At 41.3% G+C, this 24,390-nt stretch overlaps 1 protein-coding gene and 1 non-coding gene across 9 annotated transcripts; both read left to right on the top strand.

Annotated features, from left to right (window-relative positions):
- The first annotated feature begins 626 nt into the window (after nucleotides 1–626).
- Nucleotides 627–22,750, top strand: Thumpd3 (THUMP domain 3 tRNA guanosine methyltransferase). 8 transcript variants are annotated; one of them, XM_075983249.1, is made up of 10 exons: nucleotides 627–673; nucleotides 1,727–2,015; nucleotides 4,234–4,311; nucleotides 8,728–9,201; nucleotides 12,927–13,057; nucleotides 16,259–16,328; nucleotides 18,968–19,083; nucleotides 20,640–20,750; nucleotides 21,333–21,456; nucleotides 22,129–22,750. In XM_075983249.1, the coding sequence occupies exons 1-10, from the start codon at nucleotides 636–638 to the stop codon at nucleotides 22,279–22,281; spliced, it is 1,584 nt and encodes a 527-aa protein (XP_075839364.1). In that variant the 5' UTR covers nucleotides 627–635; the 3' UTR covers nucleotides 22,282–22,750. The 8 variants fall into 8 exon arrangements, with proteins under 8 accessions (XP_075839364.1, XP_075839369.1, XP_075839367.1 ...); XM_075983254.1 differs by having other exon boundaries at nucleotides 631–707; nucleotides 1,727–1,854; XM_075983252.1 differs by having other exon boundaries at nucleotides 632–734.
- On the top strand, nucleotides 13,634–13,738 carry LOC142856661 (U6 spliceosomal RNA). Its single transcript, XR_012911701.1, has one exon. It is a non-coding gene; the product is annotated as a U6 spliceosomal RNA (small nuclear RNA).
- Nucleotides 22,751–24,390: the final 1,640 nt, after the last annotated feature.

Here is a 24,390-nt window from a genome sequence, read left to right as displayed (position 1 = left end):
CTCATCTTTAATCCCAGCACTCCGGAGGCATAGGCAGAGACAGTGGATTTCTGTGAGTTCCAGGCCACCCTGGTCTACATAGCAAGTTCCAGACCAGTCAGGGCTACATCTAGATTCCCATCTAAAAATAAATTCTGCCGGGCAGTGGTGGCGCAGATCCTTATTCCCAGCACCCGGGAGGCAGAGACAGGAGGATCTCTGTGAGTTCGAGGCCAGCATGGTCTACAGAGCGAGTTCCAGGACAGGCTCCAAAGTTAAGAGAAACCCTGTCTCGAAAAATCTAAAAAAATAAGATTAAATAAATTCCAAGCAAAAACTTTCATGCAAGAAGGGAATGGTGACAGATAATCTCTTTAGTTCTAGTTCCTCTCACTTTAAAACGGTAATCAAGTCATAGTCACATGCTTGACGCAAAGAACTTGGGAAACACTGAGCAGCTAACGCAGCGCCAGCTACGGCTACGCCCTCCACAGAGGTTACCTCGGGACAGGTGACCCGCCGGCAGTCCTTCCTGTTCCGGTTCAGAACGCAGCCAACCGCGCACAGCTTTATGCGCACACTCCTCTCAAAACGAGCCCACCCCGAGCGCGGGAGAGCCGTGACCCCAAGGTCTGACTTCCGTTTCCGGGGTGGCAATGCGGCTTCCGGCGGCGTGCCCCGAGCGTGCTCACAGGTGCGGCCGCCGGAAGGGTCTGTGCTTGCAGCCGGTAACTGGCCCGGGTGGGAGTGGCCGGGTAGGCGGGATGGAGGGAGGGCGGCGGCGGTGACTTAGTGTCAGTCGGGGCCGGGACGGAGCCTCTGGCCTCTGGCTGGGCTTCATTGAGGGTGGGAGTGGGAGACTAACTTTCCTTCCAGTCTGAGCCACCTATCAAACTCTCCAACCTGTAGAAGGTGGAGGTCTTTAAACGACGGCCAACAGGGACACGGTGGTTAGCCTGTCCTTGGTGCAGCAAAGGGACGGCAAAGGTGTTACTTAAGTTACAACTCCTTTGTAAATCAATTGGGAGGTATGGGACTTCCATCACGGTAACCTTTCTTCAGCCCCTTCAATCGACACAAACTTACCGGAAGTTTGTTTTATTAACTTCAGATATTTCCGAGACTGGATGCACATCATTGAATCTCAGCGTCATCTTGTAGCGAGCTTTCAGATCTTTGTATTTTAGATAGGGAAAGTTGAGTTAATCTTTGTTAAATTCACACTGCTCGCTGGACTAGAAGGAGGAAAATAGACACCCCACCCACACATTAAAATGTTTGGTCTTGTGTTATTCTCATTAAAATTTTCCAACTTTGAGAAAGATTCATTTCCAGCTTGAGGCTGTGCAGGATTAACTTGCTTTAGGGTCATTTGGACCTGGGAGTGTGGGAGGCAAGAATTCAAACTCTCAGAATCGCCAAAGCCTGACATTCTGAACTGGCAGCCGGAAGGACAAGATGGAAGGATTTCTGTTTTTATGTTAACAAGTAATAGTTGTAAGATGGTGCTTGCCAGCACAGGTGACCCCCAAAAACCAAACACTGCACGCCGTGGAAATGCTTTGTGTCCTTTCCTCTTATGTGCCCATATATTGCTTGTTTAATCATGCCTCACTGCCTGCAATCCATGCCCTTACTTATACGACAGTTTTAATTCTAGTACATACATTTGAAATAGGAAAAGAGACTGGGATTTATTTATGTTTTGTTTTTGATTTTCCTTTTCTTTTCTGTAATGCCTGTAAAGAGGCGTTAGGCCTTTTAGAAACATTTCCGCCATGTCTGACACTCAAGAAGCTACCAACCAACTCCTGGATATGAACCTTCATGAGGAGAGCGAGAAGCCTGTGCCCGCAATGGAAGGTGGCATCAGAAGTGAGTCTGAGCATCTCCAGGTCACTATTGGAGCCACTGTACCCACTGGCTTTGAGCCAACAGCTGCAGATGAAGTGAGAGAGAAACTGAAGTCACCATGCAGAATCAGCAAAGACCGGGGCAAGATATATTTTGACATTGCAGTGGAAAGTCTGGCTCAGGTTTGAACAAGATGGTGTTTAAATTAGTCTCTTAACTTCTTGGGTTTTTTGTTTCATTTTGATTTTTGTTTTTTTGCTTTTTGTTTTTTCGAGATAGGGTTTCTCTGTAGCTTTGGAGACTGTCCTGGAACTAGCTCTTGTAGACCAGGCTGGCTAAAACTCACAGAGATCTGCCTGTCTCAGCCTCCCATGTGCTGGGATTAAAAGGCATGTGATACTACTGCCGGGCTAACTTGATAGTCTTGATAGTTTGTTTTTTTTTTTTTTTTTTTCAAGACAGGGTTTCTCTGTAGCTTTGGAGCCGATCCTGGAACTTGTTCTGTAGACCAGACTGGTCTTGAACTCACAGAGATCCGCCTGCCTCTGCCTCCTGAGTGCTGGGATTAAAGATGTGCACCACCAACACCCAGCTACACTTGGTTATTTTTTGGTTACTTTTCTAGTTTGTAGACTCCCTTGGGAGTCCTTCGCTTTGGTCTGCTCAAAGTATCACTGAGTTTTCTGTTGGTATACTGATTTGTGAAATTGACTGTATGTTTTAGTGTACAGTTAATGTTTATAATGTCTTTATAATGTATATTCAGCTTAGTACATTTTAGTGTGAGTTTTACTCTGGTGTAGAAGTGATCATAGCATTTCCTGATGATTGATCACCAAAATGAAATATACATGACTGTCTATGACACATTTACTTTAGCAGAAGTTGGGTAAGTACGAAAGCAGAGGTTTTCCATTTCATCTGTGTCAGAGACATTCTTGATCAAAAGTAATTACGCATTACCGCAGGTGAGAAGTAGAGGCCAGAACTGACATCCAGTGTAACAAAAGCTACACGATTTCTCAGTACCTCACAAGAGACATAGGCATATATTATTGTCTGGAGTTTTTGTTGTTGTTGTTGCTTTTGGTTTTGTTTTTTAGCTTGCCAGTGTATCCCAAGCTTATAGTAGGAACCCACAAATATTTGTAGTATTTGTTGGTACACAGGTATTTGGTTGATGCCCTCAGCAGTTTTGTGAAGATTGGGCACTATTACTCTTTGTAATCATTAGATTTAAGAAGAAAGGTAGCTTGTCTTCAGTAACTCAGTCATCACAAAACAAGAGCTTAAACCCCATGTGGTTTTTTTGGGGAGGTAGAAGGTTGAAACAGAGTCTCAGGTAGCCAAGGTTAGCCTAACTTCGCTACACAGCTGAAGGTGACTTTGAACTCCTGTTCCCCCATGCTCTGCCTCTAGAATGCTGGGACTACAGGCTTGCACTTGTACATCCAGCTTTCAAATCCCACGCTCTTTGCCACTGCAGTACACAACATACCACGGCAAGCCATGACAAGTCTGATTGATAAAGCCCATGTATTATGTTTTTCCCTTCTCCAAACCAGTGTTGTTGCCTGCATAACTTTATCTCACCAGCCCTGTCTCTGGAGAAAAGCAGGAACTGATGGGCAACCAAAGAGTGGAACCTTCAGGATGGGGAAATTTTATGTTTGCATTTTTCTCTTCTCCAAACTGGTGTCATTGCCTCCTTGACACTTCAAACTATCTCACTGGCCCTCTCTCCTGGTAAAAGCAGAAACTGATGGGTAACCAAAGAAATGGATGGGAAAATTCTTTTTTTTTTTTTTTAAGATTTATTTATTTATTATGTATACAACATTGTGCCTCCATGTATGCCTGCACCACAGAAGAGGGTGCCAGATCTCATTACAGATGGTTGTGAGCCACCATGTGGTTGCTGGGAATTGAACTCAGGACCTCTGGAAGAGCAGCCAGTGCTCTTAACCTCTGAGCCATCTCTCCAGCCCCCGGGAAAATTCTTAAATATAAAATACATTTATGAACTGGGTGATGGTGTTGCACACCTTTAATCCCAGCATTTCAGAGGCACAGGGAGGCAGATCTCTGAGTTGAAGGCCAGCCTGGTCTACTGAGCAAATTCCAGGCCAGCCAGGCCTATATAGAGAAATCCTGTCTCAAAACAACAACAAAAATACAGATATGAGGTGCTTTAAAACTAGGCCGGCAATCCCGGTACTGGAAGACTAAGGGGAATTATGAGTTTGAGGCAACCCAGAACAATCTAGCAACACCCTATCTCAAAACAACATTTTTGTACCTTTTCCTCTTTTTTTTCTTTTTTAATCTTTAACTGTAGATAGTTGTATTATTCAAAAGTATTTACAGAAGTTTGTTTCTAACATTGGTTTTCTTCCCTAGGTTCATTGTCTGAGATCCGTTGATAACTTGTTTGTGGTTGTTCAGGAATTTAAGGATTACCAGTTCAAAAATACAAAGGTGAGCTGTTGGAGCGTGGCAGCTGACTCAGTCATCCTTCCCAAAGAGCTTGTTTTCTCTTGTTTACTGTTGGTAGCTTTGCTATCGGTTTGTTTACAATGGTAAGAACAAGACAAGAGCCTTGCGCATACCAAATATGTGATCACAACAAGTCCATTAAAATTCAGAAATCTCTTGACACCCATCTCAAAAGCTGCTTTTAAAGGTCAGTGTTTTTAAAAAGTCTGAAATTATAGGAGGAAAAGTTGACTGGAGAGACTTCGATTAGCTTGACCTATAGTACATATAATTTAAAACTAGAATTGCTTCCAGCACTTGAACGAAAGAGAGCATCAGTAGCATTACTGCCCCATTTTGCTTTTGTCCTGTTTTAGCTTTGTGTTTTGAAGTGAAGCCAAAGCAACATTTAATACCCTTCCAGTTGTTAGGACAACAGCTTTGTCTCCAGCCGCTGTTTATCATCTGACTCTTAAATATTCTGCTGCTGTTTAATCTGAAGGTTGGAAATAGGTCTCAGTTACACTTTAGGTTTTTCCCTACATCTCTTTCTGGCCAGGGTTCCCGAATCAAGTGCTTAAAACTTTTTCTGTCAATGTTATTATATTAATATCTAATTTAGAGATAATCTTTCTTAAAAGAACTGAGGTATGCTGTCTAATTTTCTGGTCTTTATTAATTTTCCAGATTATTTTGGATAGCCAAAGTATTCCTAAATCAATCAGACTGATCTGGGGGAGAAAGGGAGCTTAATGATAAAGCACTTTCCTTCTTAGAGCCAAGTAAAAAATTTAAATAGCAACAAAAGGGCTAAGGGAACCAGCAGCCTAAAAAAAATTCAGACAGCTCTAAAAGAATATCCCCTGAAAATAGCTCAAAATCTTATTACCTACAAAAATAACTTTCAACACTTAGAAACACTGATATCATAATCCTTTGGATTCATTTTTTTCTTTAGTGCTGCCCTTGGGGTTGATCCCTGACCTTTACGTCCTAAGTGAGCACTCCCACTGAGCTACATCCCCAGCCTCTTGAGACTTCTTGTAGCTACTACCAACTGAGTGAAAACTAAAAAGGAAAAAAAAAGGAGCAATCTTTTTTTTTTTTTTTTTTTTTTGGTTTTTCGAGACAGGGTTTCTCTGTGGTTTTGGAGCCTGTCCTGGAACTAGCTCTTGTAGACCAGGCTGGTCTCGAACTCACAGAGATCCACCTGCCTCTGCCTCCCGAGTGCTGGGATTAAAGGCGTGCGCCACCACCGCCCGGCTAGGAGCAATCTTTTGAAAAGTTATGCTGCTAAGTATTTGGGAATTTTGAAGGTCAGTTTTATGCATGAATAAATGTTATTGGGCATTAGAAAAAAATTTGTCTTAAATTCTCTTGCCTTTAAATTGTCAGGATAGTATTAAATTTATTAAATGTTTAGATTTTTATCATTTTAAAATTTGTATCGTTGAGGAAGTCCTGATATCTAATTAGAGGTGAATTTGGTTGTTGTATAGATGTACATGAGCTAACCTTTAGAGTTGCTTTGGAAATCAATATGAGAAGGGTTCTTGAGAGCAAAGGAGATCACTGTTGGAAAAGCACCTACTGCCCAAGCACAAGGACCCAAGTTCAATCCCTGGTGCTGGCATAAAAGCCAGGCACGGCAGTGTATAGCTGTTACCCCATTGCTGAGGGATAGGAAAGAGTACCCCAGTCTCTTTAGCCAACCAACCTAGCTGAAAGATCCTGTCTCTTTCTTTGTTTAACAGATTTTTTTGAGACAGGAATTCTCTGTGTAGCCCTGGCAGTTCTGTAACCTGCTCTGTAGACCCTACTGACCTTGAACTCAGAGGTCTGCTTGGAGATCAGGGATTAAAGGCGCGTTTACCATACCTGTTTTAAAATAGTAGCACTTTTATATATGTATTCTAGCAATTAGTTTTATAAATACAACTTGGTATTATCTATCTAATCTACCATTTCCATCTACTTTTTTTATATCTCTGCTATTGTTGCAGATGAAATTATCATGTTTTTCCCCATTTCCACTCCATTCTGATTTTAGTATTTAACTTCCTCAGTGTTGGACCTATAAGTATACTTTATCAGCTTGTGCTCTGTCCTTTGACCTCTAAGTATAAGAGATGAGGGTTGTAGCAATCTTAAATTACTTCTCTTTCCTATTATGTGCTGATGTGTAATTTTGCTTCTGTTTCTAGTCACAATCCACACTTTGTTTTTTAGTCTTAAAGCTAATGAATAAAGGTGTATTTCTTTTCTTCTTCTTTTTTTGAAGGATGTGTTTTTTTTCTGTAGCCCAGGCTAGGCTTGCATTTGAAGAGATTCTCCTGGGGTTGTTAGGATAAGCCCCTATATCCTGGCTGTCTTATTATTTTTAATGGCCCGAGTTGAGGGATGTTTATTTTGTATGTTCTGTTAGCTGAAGTATAAACAAGTCGTCTTCCTTTCTAGAAAAAGCGTGGTAGTCAGTGTTCATTTTCTTCTAGCAATAAATGTTGTGAAGAGTCTTGAATTCATCTTGATAAATATTTCTCCCTTACTGCTTTCTTGTTTTTGTGTGATGATGTTCAACTCTTTAAACTCTGTAAACTCCTTCCATCTCCTGGTGACTCACCTCATTTCCTTTCTGCTTCTAAGTCTGCTTAATTTGGATGTCATTGTCTGTTTTTTTCTTTTTTCTGACTTTAAATAGTATTTCTTAATGCTGTTCTGTGGTGACTTCTTCCTCTGCTATTTTTTCCCTGTTTTGTTTCCTTCCCCCGCATCCTTTTGTTTACTTCCTAAGCTCTGTGTTGAGAAGTTTTGAACTTACTCACACGTGAATGAGGCAGTTCCTCTCTGACCTTTGTAAGGGAGTCCCAAGAGTGAGACCCTGAGGGTTTTCCAGAACAAGAGCTGTCCCTGAACTGACTGGGGATAAACAAGTTTTTTCTTCCTTCCTTTTTTCTTTTTTATTGTTTTATTGAAGTATAAATTTTATTCCACTGAATGAATTGTCTTAATCTCTACTTCCTCTCTGGCCTCATGGGAACAGAGGCTTTGGAGTTCATCAAGCAAAACACACTTAACTCTTATCAATGAACTGTAGACAAAAATATTTGAAAAAAGTAGCATGCTGACTGCTAGATTGGAGTATAAAATGTGACTGAAGTGACTGAGAAACAGATTATTTCATTTCCTAAAGGTTTTGTTCAGAAACAGAATCTCACTGCATCCTGGCCTGGAAAGGACTTGATAGACTTGGCTGGCCTCAAGTTCTCCGAGATCCAGCTGTCTCTGTCTGGGATTAAAGGTGTGCACCGCCACACCTGGCTTCTGGAGCTTTAAGTCGTTTAAACATCTATACTGTAGTTGTTTATATAGGTTCTACAGCTCTGTTTGGCTAGTGTTTGCTCTGTTGGATAGCAGTCTTCTGTACTTGGAATTTCAGTATCATCAGTCACTGCTTCTTTGGTGTTTACTCCTGCAGTACTAGCAGTTGAATTTAGGACCCCGTACTCTGTACCACTGAGTGATATCCCTGACCCTCTTACTTTTATTTTGAGGTAAGGTGTTAATAAGTTATCTTGGCTGGCCTTTAACCTACTCTGTAGCTCAGGAAAGCCTGAACTTGCAACTTTGCCTCAGGTTCCTTAGTAGCTGGAATTACAGACCTGTACCAATAAACCCACCCTGGCAGCTGTATATTAACCACCCTTTATATGCCTCTGCTGTTGTAGGTGTGTGGCCTATAGCAAAGGTCAAGGTAATTTGGGTCTTTCCACCATACACTTACAGGAGTGGCCTGTAAACAGTACATAAACCTAGTAACTATAGATCATGCTTAGTACTGTAGTCAAACTGGAAGAGAAGAATTTGATAGGGCAGGTACCACCAAATTTATTTCTTAAAAATAATCATATGAGCCAGGTGTGGTAGTGCACACTTTAATCCCAGCACTTTAGCAGCCAGAGGCAGGTGGAGCTCTGTGAGTTCTAGGCCAGCACAGTCTACAGAGCCTATTCAAGGACATATTTCACAATAGCCAGGACTATAGAGAAGAGACCCTGTAACAAAAAGATAATCATGCTGTTTACAGTCTGGACAGATGACATTTTTAAACCTCTATAATCTTGTTCAAATTCAGAACATCTGAAAGGAAGCCTTAAACTGGTTGTCTTCTTCCCGTCTACTGCTGTCCTCCCGTCCCCACAGGCATTCCTCGGTGCTGTGTCTGACCTGCCTTCTCTATTGCCCTTTAGTAGCGTGATGTTTCTATATCCTCGCTCATCCTTAAGTGCAGGCATTATTTTCCCCTTTGTTTCCGCACTCCCACCCTCATCATAAGGACTCGGAGCTGTCTGTAAAAAAGTGGGCATCTTTTTCAATAAATTGGTGAGAAATGGAAGGGCTTCATTCTCCATTCCTTTGCAGGAAGAAGTTCTAAAGGACTTTGAAGAATTGGCTGGAAAGCTCCCATGGTCTGACCCTTTAAAAGTCTGGCAAATTAACACCAGTTTCAAGAAAAAGAAAGCAAAGCGCAGAAAGGCAAGTCAGAGTGCAGGTCAAGAGAAGGCCAACTGTGGCCAAGGAGACAAAGCAGAAAACACAGGCGGTAAGAAGCTTTCCAGCAGCACTTCAAAATCACATATCTTGGACTATTATGAAAATCCAGCCATCAAAGAAGAAATATCAACCTTAGTGGGCGATGTCTTGGCATCTTGCAAAGATGAGACTGGTGAATGCTTAAGAGAAGAAACTGAGCCACAAGTACAAAAGTTTAGAGTCACCTGCAACAGAGCAGGAGAGAAACATTGCTTTACCTCAAATGAGGCTGCGAGGGATTTTGGGGGTTCTGTTCAAGAGTATTTTAAGTGGAAAGCTGATATGACCAACTTCGATGTAGAGGTGGGTATTAGCGTTGACTGATCATTATGGCTGTAATGGGGCTGGGAAAATGGTTCAGTGGGTAAAGCGCTTACTGAGCAAGCATGAGAACCTGCGTTTGGATCTCTAGCACCCACGCAAAAGCCGAAAACGTATGTGTGCATGTTAACTCTAGCACTGAGAGGTAAACAGGCAATACCAGAGAGCTTGTTCGGCAGTCCAACCGAAACAAGACCCAGGTTCAGTGAGAGACCCTGTCTCATAAATAAGGTAGGATAGTAAAAAGACACTCAGTGTAAAATGGTTTCCGCACACTCACACACAGAAGAGAAAACAGGTTCTCATATATCTGTAGAATTTCCAGACTAACCTAGTAAAGGGACAGTAAAAGTGGCCACAGAGCTAGGAGGATGTAGTTAGGAATAGCGTGGCCTATGGAGGGATAGGTATAGACTGAAATTTTTACTCTGAAACTCTAGAATTGGACAAGATTATCTCTTTGAGCCTCTGTTTGCAGTGGAGCCAATAATAGTATATACCTTGAAGGTCTATACTACAGAAGCCAAATGAAATAATGACTTAAAGAGTTTGGTATAGTATATTGGTATGTGCTAAGTGCTTAATGGACAGGTGGTCAGAACTCAAGTAATGGTGGCACGTGCCTTTAATCCTAGCACTCAGGAGGGAGAGCATCTTTTGTGAGTTCAAGGCAGGCCTGGTCTACCTAGTGAGTTCTGGGACAGCTAGGACTATGTAGAGAGCCCGCCTTGAAAGCCCCTCAGGTGTGCACTGTCTCTCTGTCTCTGAACTCAGCATCACCATGTCCAGTAGAAGATGAGTCCTTTTTATAAATTGTGCTGGACTCAGACCCAGGACCTTGTACATAGTCAACAAACACTCCGCTTCCAGGACCTTGTACATAGTAGACAAACACTCCGCTTCCAGTCGGTATCTACACAGTCCTCTAATTTTTAAGCTAGGAATTTTCTACATTATGTGGACTTCTAGATTGTAAATTTACCTAAAACTTACTTTTATCTTAATTGCAGAGTTTTGCTGCTAAATTATATTGGAATCTAATTTTCAGACCCTCAAGTCTGGGTTTAGGGCTTAATCCTCAAATGAAACCAGCTCTGCTTTTTAAAGTCGGCTAGGTTCTCAAAACCCAATGCCTCCTGCTAGTTTGATTACCCTTGTGACTACTGGGTGACTAATGTGCATAATAGTAATTTGAGTTCCTTACATTTCTGGTGCCTCATATAGGTCCCTAGCAGTTGACATTTTGCCAAGAAGTCAATTTCTGTTGCTTTTGGGTTACTTAAATCTGGGGCATGCCACTTTCTTTGTAACTTTTCTTTAAAAACATGTCAGACTAGTACAATTCCCCATTCCATACTCCCTTACACAGCTGCCATGAGAGTGAATAGGCTGAAGAAGAGCCATGTCCAGAAACTAGCACAGTCACACAGAGAACAAATCATGGAGCCACACTGCCTGGGTTAAATTGTAACTCGGGCCCTTGTGCAAAGGGCACGTGAACTGCTGTCTCTGTGTCCTAGGCTCGGAGGGGCGCATAGGAAATGAGGCCATGTGAGGAAGATGTGTAGAGCAGAGCCGTGCATGCTGGAGTGTCAGCTCTTGACTGCTGATGCTGACAAATCTGTGATGAGGACATTCTAGGGAAGATTAGGGAACAGTTTTATCTTCATAGAATATTTTTGAGTTAGGAAAACTAGGACAAAGACAGTCACTAGACATTATATAAAAATACTAAGAAAACCATAGCTAATAAAGCAAACATGTCAGTGTCAGCTCTAGAGAAAGGTGTGTTCGAGAGTCTGCTGCGGAGGAGGGCTTGTTGCACTTGCGTATGTTTGAAGCCTTCCCAAAAATTGGAGTAATTAAAAAAAATAAATGTAGTTAAGTGTGGTGGCATATGCCTTTGACTGAGGAGACAGAGATGGGCAGATCTCAAATTTGAAAGCTGGTCTGGTCTATATAGTAAGTTCCAGGACAGCAAGAATGCATAGTGAAACCCTGTCTTGTTTGTTTATTTTTTCATTTTTCCCCTTCTTGGTTTTTTGAGACAGGGTTTCTTTGTAACACTGACTGTTTAAGAACTCTGTAAACCTAGCTGGCCTCGAATTCAGAGATCTACCTGCTTCTGCCTCCCAAGTGCTGGGATTAAAGTTGGATGCTAACACTGCCCAGTGAAATCCTGTCTTAAAATAAAAGAACAATAACATACACACACACACACACACACACACACACACACACACACACACTGATATTTTAAAGCCATGTCATAAAAATATGTTAATATAATAAAAACTAGGAGATAATCTAATGATAGCCAGTTTGTATATAAATAGAGTGAAAAGAACATATTTTAAAATTAAATCAAAATAGAATATACATAAATATATGTGTATATATTTTATTTTTGTGAAATTCAAAAACGATACAACTAATTTATAATAGTAGTGGTCAGATTAATGATCACCCTGCATGTTGACCAGGAAGGAAACAAAGGGAGCCGTCTAAAGGGTACTGTATATATATCATTAGGATTTACATACCTCCAGGCTCATGAAATGGCTCAGTGGGTAGTCAGACTTGTCACCAAGGCTGCTGACCTGAGTTCAATTCCTAGGACACATGGTGGATGTTGTCCTCTGGTTTCCACACTCAGGCCATGTACGCACACATACACATAAATAAATAAATGAATGTCGTGCACTTTATAGTAAGCAAGTGAAGTGTAACTCAGTCAGAAAGTTTGTGTGGGCTGGAGGGATGGCTCAGTGGTTAAAAGAATTGGCTGCTCTTTCAGTGGGTACAGGTTTAATTCCCAACGTCTACATGGCAGGCAACTCACAATTGTCTGTAGCTCTAGTTCCCGAGGTCTTCATAGACACCAAGTGTGTATATGGTGCACAGATACACGTTCAAGCAAAATACTCATACATAAAAAATATTTTTTTTTTTTGAGACAGGGTTTCTCTGTAACTTTGGAGCCTGTCCTGGAACTAGCTCTTGTAGACCAGGCTGGCCTTGAACTCACAGAGATCCGCCTGCCTCTCCCTCCCGAGTGCTGGGATTAAAGGCGCACACCACCCCAGCCCAGCAAAAATAAAAAATTTCTAAATTGAAAGTTTTTGTGCATGGTGGTTGTATATGTCCAAGCCACACCTGACTTTCCGTGGGTGCTGGGGATCCAAACTCAGGTCTTCATAATTGCAAGTACTCTCTCCACTGAGTCATTCCCCCCCCCCCCCCCCCCCCCGTATAAGAAAGTTGTTTTGTTTCTGTTTTATCTTAAAACTTCAAAAAGTCTTAATGAGGTAGACATCTATCTCGTACTTGTGATCCCAGCATTTATGAGGCAGAGGCATGAAGATTTTGCGTTCAATACAGCTAATTTACATAAGAAATTCAAGCCAATCTTGACTCTGAAATTCTGTTTTATTTTATTTTTTTAAATTATTTATTTTGTTGTTGTTTTGTTTCAGATTGTGTCTCTTTATCTACTCCTGGCTGTTCTGGAACTCACTATGTAAGCTAGGCTGGCCTCGAACTCAGAGAGCTCCACTGCCTCTGCCTCCCAGGTGCTGGGATTAAAGCACTTGGAAGGCAACACCACACCCAGCAAAGGCCCTGCTTTAAAATTAAAAAAAAAAAAATCTTGGCAATAAGTGCAGTTTGAAGAATGCCAACTATTTCTTTTATCAAATTTAATGTAGGTTCTCCTGAACATCCATGATAATGAAGTCATTGTTGGCATTGCATTGACAGAGGAGAGTCTCCATCGCAGAAATATTACACATTTTGGACCAACAACTCTTAGGTCAACTCTTGCCTATGGGATGCTCAGGTAACAGAAGGGGATTTTCTGTCTATATTGCAATGGACACTTTGCTCTGAATCTTGCCTAAAAGCACCCATTTTCTAAAATAATATTTCTTGGTTAGGACACAAAGTTGCCTGTTTCCTCTTCAGTATTCAGTGTTGGCTTAGGTGGTGTGTTAGTATTGATTATAGCGTGAGAGTCGTAGCTTCGTGTGTGTCTTCAGTTGAAAAAGGATATTCTTTTACAGGAGATAGATTTGCTAGGCTTTGTGTTTATACAGTGAAGTAGACAAGGGATCCTTAAAATGTATAAGTGACTACAGAACTTATGCTGAGTGAAGCTGTTGCAGTGCAGCACAGGCCAGCTTGGTATCGTGAGAGCTGGGATCCTAGACACACCACTTACTGATATTTTTAAATGTTACAGTGGCAGCAACCCAGGGATCATCATGGGACTTTTAGAAAGGCAAGGCAAGCAACCGTTTTCTGTTGTCATTTTTCTGTTATTCCTGTTTGCTGTCTTAAATAAGAGTTTTCCCTCTCTAAACTTGATTTCAAGATTGCAAAATGTGTTTGACATGGGACTCAAAAGATTATTCACGTGCTCAATTTGGCAGCACATATACAAAAATTAAAGCAGTTCAGAGAAGATTAGCAGGTCCCTACATAAAGATGACAGATAGATTATGTAGTTTGCTATATAAGCAAAAAAGAAAAAATGATTTAGTCTGCTGGAGAGATGGCTCAGAGGTATAAGAGCGCATGCTGCAGAGGACCTGAATTTGGTTGCTAGCACTCAGGTTGGCAGACAGATGATAATGACCCACAACTCCAGCTCCAGGGGATTCAAGCCTCTGTCTTCTTGTCTACAGTTCAGCATTTGCAGGCACATATCTACCCACACAGGCACACATACACATACTTTTTTAAAAATAGAGTGGTGGCTGATTGTGGGGTTGTAGAGATGGCTCAGCAGTTACTAGTTCCTGCTGTTCTCTCAGAGGACCAGAGTTCAATTCCCAGCATCTATATCTGGCGGCTTACAACTGTCTTTAATTCCAGCTCAATACCCTCTTCCAAAACCCTCTTCCGGCCTCCGTGGGTACCTGTACACATGTGCATGTGTGCAGTACACACAGAGATACAAATACATACACATTGGTAAAAAAATATTAAAAAGTTTGGTTTATGAACATTGGAGGCAGAAACAAAGACAGATTGCCTTTTTTTATACAGTGCCTGGCATGTCCTAATGAGTCATATAAGTTTATTTCCTTCCTTTCTAGTTTTTGCTTCCTCTTTTATTCTGGTCATGTGTGAATTCATAGTTCCTCACAACTGGATATGAAGTTGACAACAGAAAATTTAAAAGAAATACTCCTAAATTTCATTCATTGAACAGACATTTATTATCTGCCTCCAGCTGTAATTATAGAAACCAGCATACAAAGATTTATTTTGGGTGCAAGTATTAAAAAGCTAAACAGAATTTAAAATGTGATGATTGGGCTGAGGAAGCAGCTCCGTACAGTTTTTGCACATAAGGGCCACGTTTGACCTCCCAGCAGCACGTGTGTCTGTCATTCCAGTACCAGGAGCAGACACAGGAGGATCCCTAGGGCTCTCTGAGCAGCCTGTCTAACTGGATCTGTGAGCTCCAAGTTGTGAGGGACCCTTTCTCAAACACTGAGATGAAGAACAATTGAGAAAGATGCACAGCCAGGCATCTTTCTCACCACTCTGCGGGCAGAGAGGCAGGCGGATCTCTGTGAATTCAAGGCCAGCATGGTCTACAGAGTGAGTTCCAGGACAGCTAGGGCTCTGTTCTTTTATTTATTTTTTTTCTATTATTTATTTATTATGTATACAATATTCTTTCTGCGTGTATGCCTGAAGGCCAGAAGAGGGCACCAGACCTCATTACAGATGGTTGTGAGCCACCATGTGGTGGCTGGGAATTGAACTCTGGACCTTTGGAAGAGTAGGCAATGCTCTTAACTGCTGAGCCATCTCTCCAGCCCCCCAGCTAGGGCTCTGTAGAAAGATCTTCTCTCAAAAAACTAAAACCAAAGAGAGAGAGAAATGCTCAGTGTTGACCTCTGACCTTCACGTGCATGTAGGCAAACACAAATGTGTACACATGTGCACATATACACACGAAGTGATAATTATGCTGAGAACAGGGTGGTTGGGGAGATGAGCAGAAAATTATACCAAATTCACAAAAAGTCTTGAAAGCCATTTCAAGAAAGGTAGAAATTGTGGGGCTGGAAATTGGCATAGCACCATAAGAGCACTGGCTGCTCTTCCAGAGATCCTGGGTTCAATTCCTAACACTAACATGGTGGCTCACAATTGTTTGTAACTCCACTTTCAAGGAACCTGATCCCTCTCCTGACTTTGACAGGCGCTGCTCATCTGCAATCCAGATATGCATGCAGGCAAAACATCCATACACATAAAGGTTAAAAACTAAGAAGGGTAGAAACTAGATGATAGAAAACACAGGAGACTGCTTTTCTCTCATTTGAAAGCTTCTGGGCTTCTGCTCAGCTCAGCCATGCATGTGGCTGCCCACCATTTAAATATATATACCTCCAGTTGCACATGACTAGCTCACACACCCAGGGCTACTTGCTCTTTATTCCAGATTCCTAAGAGGATTTGAGTGACGTGTTTTGATCAGATGCCCAGTCATGGCCCATTAGCAATGACTAACATTACAGGCTTGCCTAAGAATCTGTCTTATGAGGGTTTAGCATTCATGGTGCAAGATCTTAAAAAGAACATGAAAATGTTAGAACAGATGACACTTAGTGACCTGAGGATTGGTGCAACACAGAGGAGGTAAGTAACACGTGAAGTTATTCACAGTGACCTGTAGTCCTGACTGTCACTCATAAGGGGCCTAGGAAAATGTGTCTTTGCATCAGTTTGTTAGATGGTAATGGGGATGTTACAAGGATTCAGTGAAATGACCCGTGTATAAAGGTAAAGCAGTTATTTTATCTTAAAGATGTTATCTCGAGAATTAAACCACATTAAGTTTGAAACCCAAAGCCTTGTACACATAGGTGAACACTGCTACTGAGTGCTAGCCATAGGCTGACTTTGGATTATAGATTGCTGCTCCTTCATGCCTGTGTCCTAACCTTTAGGAATCCCTATTGTGGAAGCCTCAGCTTTTGGCTGATCTCACATGTACTGAATTGTTTCCTCCCTCCAGGCTCTGTGAACCTAAACCTACTGATGTAATAGTGGATCCAATGTGTGGAACAGGGGCAATACCAATAGAGGTAATAATCCCTATTTATTTTTCCATACGCAAGTGATAATATCATTTATTTCAAACAGGAAGTGCCATACAACTAGATAGTCAAATTTTCTGGATGACAGAGGAGCTGAAAATGACAAACTGATAAATCCTTTTTCTATGATCGATGAGCCACTAGATTGAAGAGCAGAGGCTAACAGAAGGTATCATAAACTGGAGGAAGTTGGTTTTCCTCTCCATATAATTAGAGGTTCCTGGAGTGAACAAGTGTAGTTATGAAAAGGAGAAACCACAGAGTTGTAGCTCAGTGCTGAGGTAGTTGCCTGGCATGCCACAGATCCTGGACTTGATCCCCAGCACTGCAAAACAAAACTAGAAAAACCCACCACCTATGAACATTTTTTATATCTGTTTGTTTTGAGACAGGGTCTCACTGTGTACCTGTGGCTGGCCTCCAACTCACCGAGATTTATCCATCTTTACAAGGATTAAGGCTACAAACTACCATACTCAGTCTTTTTACCTGTTTTTTCTTTTTTTAAACATTACTTTACATATTTTGGAAGTCTGACAAAGCTACATAACCAGTGCCCTGAAATAATTTTCAGAATTACTACCTCACTCATAAAACATAAAGAAGGCACTGGGCAGCTGTGACCCACGCTTCTGATACTAGCACTTGGGAAGCAGAAACATGTAGATATCTGAGTTAGAGGCTAGCCCCTGTATACAGAGTGAGTTCTAGGACAGTCAGGGCTACCCAAAGAAACCCTGTCTTTGAAAAACAAAACAAAAACAACAACAACAAAAAAAAAAAAACCCAAAACACAAAAAAACTACAGAAGGCAAAATCAGAACTGGGAAGATTTTTTTATTCATTATGATTTTTAACCTTTTTGAAGCAGGGTCTTGGTATGTAGCACAGGCTGGCCTTGAATTCAAAGCAGTCCTCCTGCCTTAGCATCTCCCAAGTGCTGGTATTGCAGGCATGAGCCACCACACACAGTGGAAAAGGAATCTTGTATGTAGAAAACTGTTGAGATTGAATCACAACACCTGTATGTCTGTAAGTGATTGACAGGAAGGAGCTCACAGTAAAATCACTTAAAGGTTTGTGTGAAACATGGTGAAACATTCCCGACTATATCAAAACCAATGAAAAGAAACTGCACATAAGTACCACAGATTGTGTTGAGTGGGCAGAAATGGAACGGATGAGCAAGCCCAAAGCAACCCACAGAGGGAAAAATAATCCAAAGTGTAATTAGAGAATCTTTGGTCTGACTTTGATCAGGAGTTGAGATCAAGAGAAAACCACGTGGTCTGCATGTTGTGAAGCAGACTGGTGTTGGCTGGGGAGTGACTGCTGCTGAGATCTGAACCTGAGAGCTTAGTTATGGTCAAGAGTTCTGGGAACAAAGCTGTACTTCTCCAGCATTAAACTATATCCTTTCTATGCAATACCAGGTGAAGTTACCATGTGTCCAGAAACATACAATAGAAACAGACATGAGAATAAAAGTGGGGGAAAAGCCAATCTGAGCCATTTCCATGTTAAAGTAGGCATGAGAGCACCATTGTAGAAAGAAGCTTTAGCTGAGAAATGATGGAAATCGTGAAGAATTGCCAGGGTCTGTCAACAGATATGTTCAGTATCAAATATCTGGCCTAGAATATGCTGAGATTTAGAAGTAATGTAACATGCAGCCTGAGGTAGGATATCCAAATTAGATTAAAAGTTTAAAAGAAAGATGGTTGGCAAAGATTCTTACTCAGTAGAGCCATATCTCCAGTGGGTAAGAATCTCCTGAGAGACCTACTCTGTGGGTTCCTTCTGTATTCCTACCTGCCCAGTTTCAGGCATACTTGAACATTCCTTTTGTTTGCAGTCATTGTAGAATAATAGACTAGAATATGTCATCACCCTCAAGGGCCTGGGCAAATATAAAGTTAGTGCTGTATTCATGCTTGCATGTCTTCATGGCAGAAACTGTACTACTATAGTGTGTCAATGCTTGGCATTTATATTCTGCTGACATTTTTTTACTTAACTACAAAATCCTTTAAGAAACAAATGGTGGTTATCTTTTAAAGCTAAACTCTCACAATCCAAGAGTATAGGTCTAATTAGTTTGGTTAATTTTGGGGGGATGGGTTGGGGTTCTGAGACAAGGTTTCTTTATATAACAGTCCAGGCTGTCCTGGAACTTGTTTGGTATACCAGGCTGGCCTCAAACTCAGAGATCCACCTGCCTCTGCCTCCTGAGTGCTGGGATAAAAGGTATGCACTACCTCTCCCGGCAGTTTCATTAAGTTTTTAAAATCATGTTAACTTAGGGAATGTAGTCTCTTGTATGCACCAGCCTTTGCTGGGTAGGGACTGAGTAAAATAATAGACCTATGCTGAAGGAGTTGCCAGATTACGTGGAAGAGTTGATAGACATAGTTAAAAGTGGGACAAGTCACCAACAGAGGTACACAGAGTGCTTCTGGAGCTGATATTGATGTCACAGTGGGTGACACTGGAGCTACATCTCCAGTGGGTGAAAAAGAACAGGGAAGTCCTTTCTGTTGGCACGGTAGCCATGTTATTGAACATTGACCATAATGACTTACCCTTTAATTGTCTCTTGTGGCATACTTAACATTCTTGTCTCATAGGGTGCTACTGAGTGGTCTCACTGTTACCATATTGCTGGGGACAACAACCCACTGGCAGTGAACAGAGCAGCAAATAATATCTCATCTCTATTGACTAAGAGCCAGATTAAAGATGGGTAAGTTTAACTTCAGAGACTGCATTCCATATTTGCAAGTCACTCTCCATACTGCCTTAGAATTATCGTTCATTGCCAGTGCTTTGTGGCCTCTATAACTTTATGAACAATGTGAGAGACACCACCTAGCTTACTGAACATCATTTATAATTAACTACATTTTCCATTCTTTACTCCAATTTTATTTCTCCTTTTTTCTTAATTATTTTTATGTCCTTTTTCCAAACAGTACAGTACAGTATAGATTTATTATTTAGCAAAGGTCACATCCTATAACTAGGTCTTACCTTGAACTCACTGTATAGCACAGCTGGCCTCAGACTCAAGAGTTATCTTCCTGACTTTGCCTCCCAAGACTGGGATTGTAGACATGAGCTACCAAATCCAACTATTTACATTTGTAGTACATGAGTACATTCATTTTAATGTCACAAATTTGAAAATACTTTTAATATTTTTACTTAGTCCATTTTAAATGACTGCACAACATTCCATCATATAGAACTATTACAATTCATTAAGCTTTTTTCTAAAATGATGTGTGTTAAGCCAGGTTGTGGTAACACACCTTTAATCCCAGCACTTGGGAGGCAGAGGTAGGTGGATTGCCATGACTCTGAGATTAGCCTGGTCTACACAGGGAGTTCCAGGACAGCTGGGACTACAGAGAAAACCTTTCTTGAAAAACCAAAAAAAATAAATAAAATAATGTGACGTGAAAGAAGCATGAAAGCCATTCCCATAACTTCTAGATTACCAGTGGCCCTGACTCGTGGCCTGGCCTATTTCTGTTTGTTAAGTGTGGGCCTGGGAGTGTCATGCAGCTGTGCCATGGTGCGGAGGTCAGAGGACAACCTGTGCAGTCAGTTCTCTTCCTGCTCTGGGTGTCAGGAATCCAACTGTTTGTCAGCCTAGTGCCAGGCATCTTTGCCAGCTGGGCCATTTCTCTGGACATTTCAACACTTTTTTACATGTAAACTCATTTCCCCTGATGCTTTTTAAAATTGTGTGAAACCTTACATCCAGCCTTAACTATTTAGAAAGCTTGTATTTCAGTTATGGCTATATTTCTTCCTACACTACTGTAACATTTTTTTTTAAGAAAAATGATTTTAAAGGTTTTAAAATGCTGCAGAAATTTTTTTACATTTATTTATTTGTGTGTGGGCACAAGAGTAGGTAGGGGTGATTGCTGGGCGGTGGTGGGGCACACCTTTAATCCCAGCACTCTGGAGGCAGAGGCAGGCAGATCTCTGTGAGTTCGGGGCCAGCTAGTTCCGAGACAGGCTCCAAAAGCTACAGAGAAACCTTGCCTCAAAATAGATAGATAGATAGATAGATAGATAGATAGATAGATAGATAGATAGATAGATAGATAGATGGATGGATAGATAGATGGATAGATGGATGATAGATAGATAGATGGGGGTGAGAGGTCAAACCAAAGGATTTAGTTCTCTCCTTCTATGTGGGTCTCAGGTCATCGGGCTTAATGGCAAATGCCATCTCATTAGCCTGGGAGAATATATTGAAGTATCTTTCCTTTGTCTCCACAGAAAAACATACTGGGGTTTGCCCATTGATGCTGTGCAGTGGGATATATGCAACCTCCCACTGAGAACTGCTTCTGTGGATATTATTGTAACAGATATGCCATTTGGAAAAAGGTAGAATTGGGTTTTTATCTTTTTAAATGGAGTTTGATTTCACCTGTAATTTCTGTTTGTCTTCTCAGTCAGAAATATGTATCGTAATTCATTTCATCCATTGTTCCATTACATTATCCTGTTTTACATTATAGGCTGAGGAGCACGTGCTTCTTGGGAGAGATTTCTCTACTCAGTGGTTTGGCTCATGTAATTTGCTTGTTGTCTTCACTGAGATAAGTTACAGTTGTAAAAATGGAAAAAAAAAAAGTACATCTGGTAGTCCCAGCAATCCAGAGGCAGAGGCAGACGGATCTCTGTGAGTTTGAGGCCATCCTGGTCTACAAAGTGAGTTCCAGGACAGCCAGAGCTGTTACACAGAGAAATCCTGTCTTGAAAACTAAAAATCTGTCACAAAAAAATGTTGAAAGAAAACTTTGAATATTTGACTAACATAGCTTCCTTTAGTGCCACAGAATGTGAAAGGTCAAAGCTCTGGCCTCTAAAAGATGACTTCTTCATACCTTGGATTGTGTTCTTGTTTCATCTAAGAAACTACCCATTTACCTTTTGCAGAAGTTTATACTTAACCTTTTTTTATAGGATGGGCTCCAAGAAGAGAAATTGGAATCTATATCCAGCTTGCCTTCGGGAAATGAGCCGTGTCTGTAGACCAGGGACAGGCAGAGCTGTACTGCTTACTCAGGACAAGAAATGTTTTACCAAGGTACTGAACATGAGAGTTAAAAATCTCAGCTTAAGGTAACTTTAGGATTCTTAAAAGAAGGGTTGGGCCCTAGTGCCTGAATATGGGAAAAGCCTCAGAGCTTTGCTGGCCAGCCAGTGTAACCATTCAATGAGACCTTTCCTTACTGCACACCCCCATACACATACGCCCCATACATCCCCTGCCTGTATGTGCACCAGATGTATGCCCCGTGCCCTCAAAGGACAGAAGAGGGTATTGGATGGATCTCCCTAGAATTGGAGTTAATAGTTTTGAGCTGCCACATGGGTCCCAGAAACTGAACCCAGATCCTCCACAAGAACAGCAAGTGCTCTTAACTTCTGGGCCAACTCTGCAGCCCATAGCCCATAGCATCACCCATAGCATTTCTTTTTTTTTTAAATATTTATTTATTATGTATACAACATTCTGCCTCTGCCCGCATGCCAGAGGAGGGCACCAGATGTCAGTACAGATGGTTGTGAGCCACCATGTGGTTGCTGGGAATTGAACTCAGGACCTCTGGAAGAGCAGCCAGTGCTCTTCTGGACCAACTCTGCAGCCAATAGCTCATAGCATCACCCATAGCGTTTCTTAAGTGGCAAAGATTCCAGGTTAGTTTAAAAGCAGACTGGCAGCCTAATGACTTTTATGCTTTTTTATGTGTACCAGGCATTATCTGGAATGGGACATTTGTGGCGAAAGGTCCATACAGTCTGGGTGAACATCGGGGGCCTTCATGCTGCAGTTTATCTTCTAAAACGCACAACTCAAGTCTTTATTCATCCTTCAGAACAAGATGGAGAAAGACACCCTCCTTGGTAAAAGGAGAAAATGAAGAGGACTGTAGTATTTAAAGTTCCTATTGCTGGACATGCAGCATAAAGAACTTGCTTTGGAAGAAAAATAGCAGAAAAGTAACTTAGTATTACAGTCTTTACTGCTCAACTATTCCAGACGCTTTTTTGTTAACAAGGTTAAGAAGGTAATGGTAATTCCTGAGAGGCCTACATTGCTTGGCTTCTAGATTTGAGAACACTTCAGGCCATGTTCTGTCAGCTGTGCAGCCTACTGTTCTGTAGCCTAAATTCTTTATGACACCCTCAGAAACTAAAGCATCCCCCAGACCTACAGTTTACCATCTGCCTTAAAATAAATACAACCAAAACAGGACATTACTAAGTAGTAGAAGCGTCAGTAGAAGCAGCATGGGACCAACAAAGCCAAATAAAAGGAATTTTTCTTTTAGTATATGTATTACTTTTCAAAGCCCAATAAACAAATAATAAACTAATCCTGTTAGTCTTTGTGGGGGGCTAATGTGTGTTGTTATTCCTGCCTAGCTCATTGTTCAGTTGTACCAAATCCTTCCTCAGATAGTACTTTGGGAAATGAAATAACCTCAGCCCTGCTTGAGCTTTGATAGGAAGTTATTTTGGGAGTCTGGCTTCATTCAGCTTAGATTTTCAGTATGATGTTTCTATTTAGAATAAAGGACAAAGTACTTTCTTTCTTTGAAAACAGAATCCACATTGACAGCATAGTCAGTAGCCAATTGGCTTCTTGGAACTACTCACTAGAGAATGAACTGAGATTATGAAATTTGTAAAGGTTTTACGCCCTAGATGGGCATTTTTTGCAATTGCCAAAATACATTATTGGTTTAACATAAACTTAAAATCCATCTTTGACAAAAGAAACCATTTAAATCTCAAAAGTAAGTTGGTCAGAGCCAGAATGTGCAAGGGTAGTTAACTATTTTCATCACCATTTACCAAGTTCCTGATACAGTATTTCCCAATGAGCATTTAATATTTACTGAACAAATCAACTAGTTTGTTGTTTTTTTGGAGACAGGGTTTCTATGTATAGCCCTGGCTGTCCTGGAACTACATTTGTAGACCAGGCTGGCCTTGAACTCACAAAGATCCAACTGCCTCTGCCTCCTCAGTGCTGGGAAAGGCATGTGCCAGCACTGCCCGCCTGAACTAGTACTTTTTATGCTAAATTCTCAACTAATACACCAGATTTTTGCTTGATTCATCACAAAAAACCTGACTGAAGACACTGCAAATGCAGTGAGCACTGTCTTCATCTCTGGTTAGTAAATTGCTAGTCTGGTTACTAGAATAAAAAAATGAACTATGAGCAGCTTCCCCCAAGTTAAGGTTTTGCCACACAGCCTGGCTGGCCTCTTCCTCCCCTCCCAGGTGTTGGGATTAAAAGCATACAGTAACATGCAGGTGGATCTTATTTTTAAATTGTATTTGTGTGCAGGAGCCTGTGGAAGCTAGAAGCTGGAGTTAACAGGCCTAGTAGTGTGGGTGACATGGTCTGAACTTAGGCCCTTTCCCACAGCAGTCTTGGCTCCACTGTCTGTCTCATCTGCCCCCTACCCCCTGCTTTTCCTTTTGCCCAGGGTAAAGTTCTTGGTGGTGAAGGTATAACCATTTAAAATGCCAGTTCAATTTTAGCCCAAGTTTTTACTTCCTCTTTTGTGATCACTTAAAGTAATACACAGTCTTTTCCTCTAAAACCTGGCAGTCCAGTGTGCCTAGTACCAGTCTTTTAAGGAGTCATTGTTTACCACGTACATTTTCCTAAAGAAGCCATTTCTCAAAATTTAATTCTTACTCATTCTTAAAATTTTGAAACACTATAGTCTGCATTTATGTTAGGATTTTTTTTGGGTGTGTGTGTGGGGGGGTCAGCTCTGTTTAAGACTGGACTGGTTATTGGCTCAGTGAGAATACTAACCTAAGAATTTGCAACTTTGAATTTCTGGGTTGAGGCCCAGGTAGTTTTATCTTCTAAATTCAATTGATAAGGGGATAGGCATTAGTCAGTTGGAAAGCACTCTATCATGGAGGTATTACACACCTTCCAGTAGTTTGTCCAGCTCCACTTTGCTATGACCATTAATAACTAAGTTCT

This window comes from Microtus pennsylvanicus, chromosome 8 (genome assembly GCF_037038515.1).
Source record: "Microtus pennsylvanicus isolate mMicPen1 chromosome 8, mMicPen1.hap1, whole genome shotgun sequence".
NCBI lineage: Eukaryota > Metazoa > Chordata > Mammalia > Rodentia > Cricetidae > Microtus > Microtus pennsylvanicus.
Note: the sequence above shows the minus strand (reverse complement) of the source record. Positions and strands in the feature narration are given on the sequence as shown.

Coding starts and splice junctions, on each gene's coding strand:
- Thumpd3 (XM_075983249.1), top strand. CDS start 636: ATGCGGCTTCCGGCGGCGTGCCCCGAGCGTGCTCACAG. Junction 674..1,726: donor TGCCCCGAGCGTGCTCACAG/GTGCGGCCGCCG, acceptor ATGCCTGTAAAG/AGGCGTTAGGCCTTTTAGAA. Junction 21,457..22,128: donor ACAAGAAATGTTTTACCAAG/GTACTGAACATG, acceptor TATGTGTACCAG/GCATTATCTGGAATGGGACA.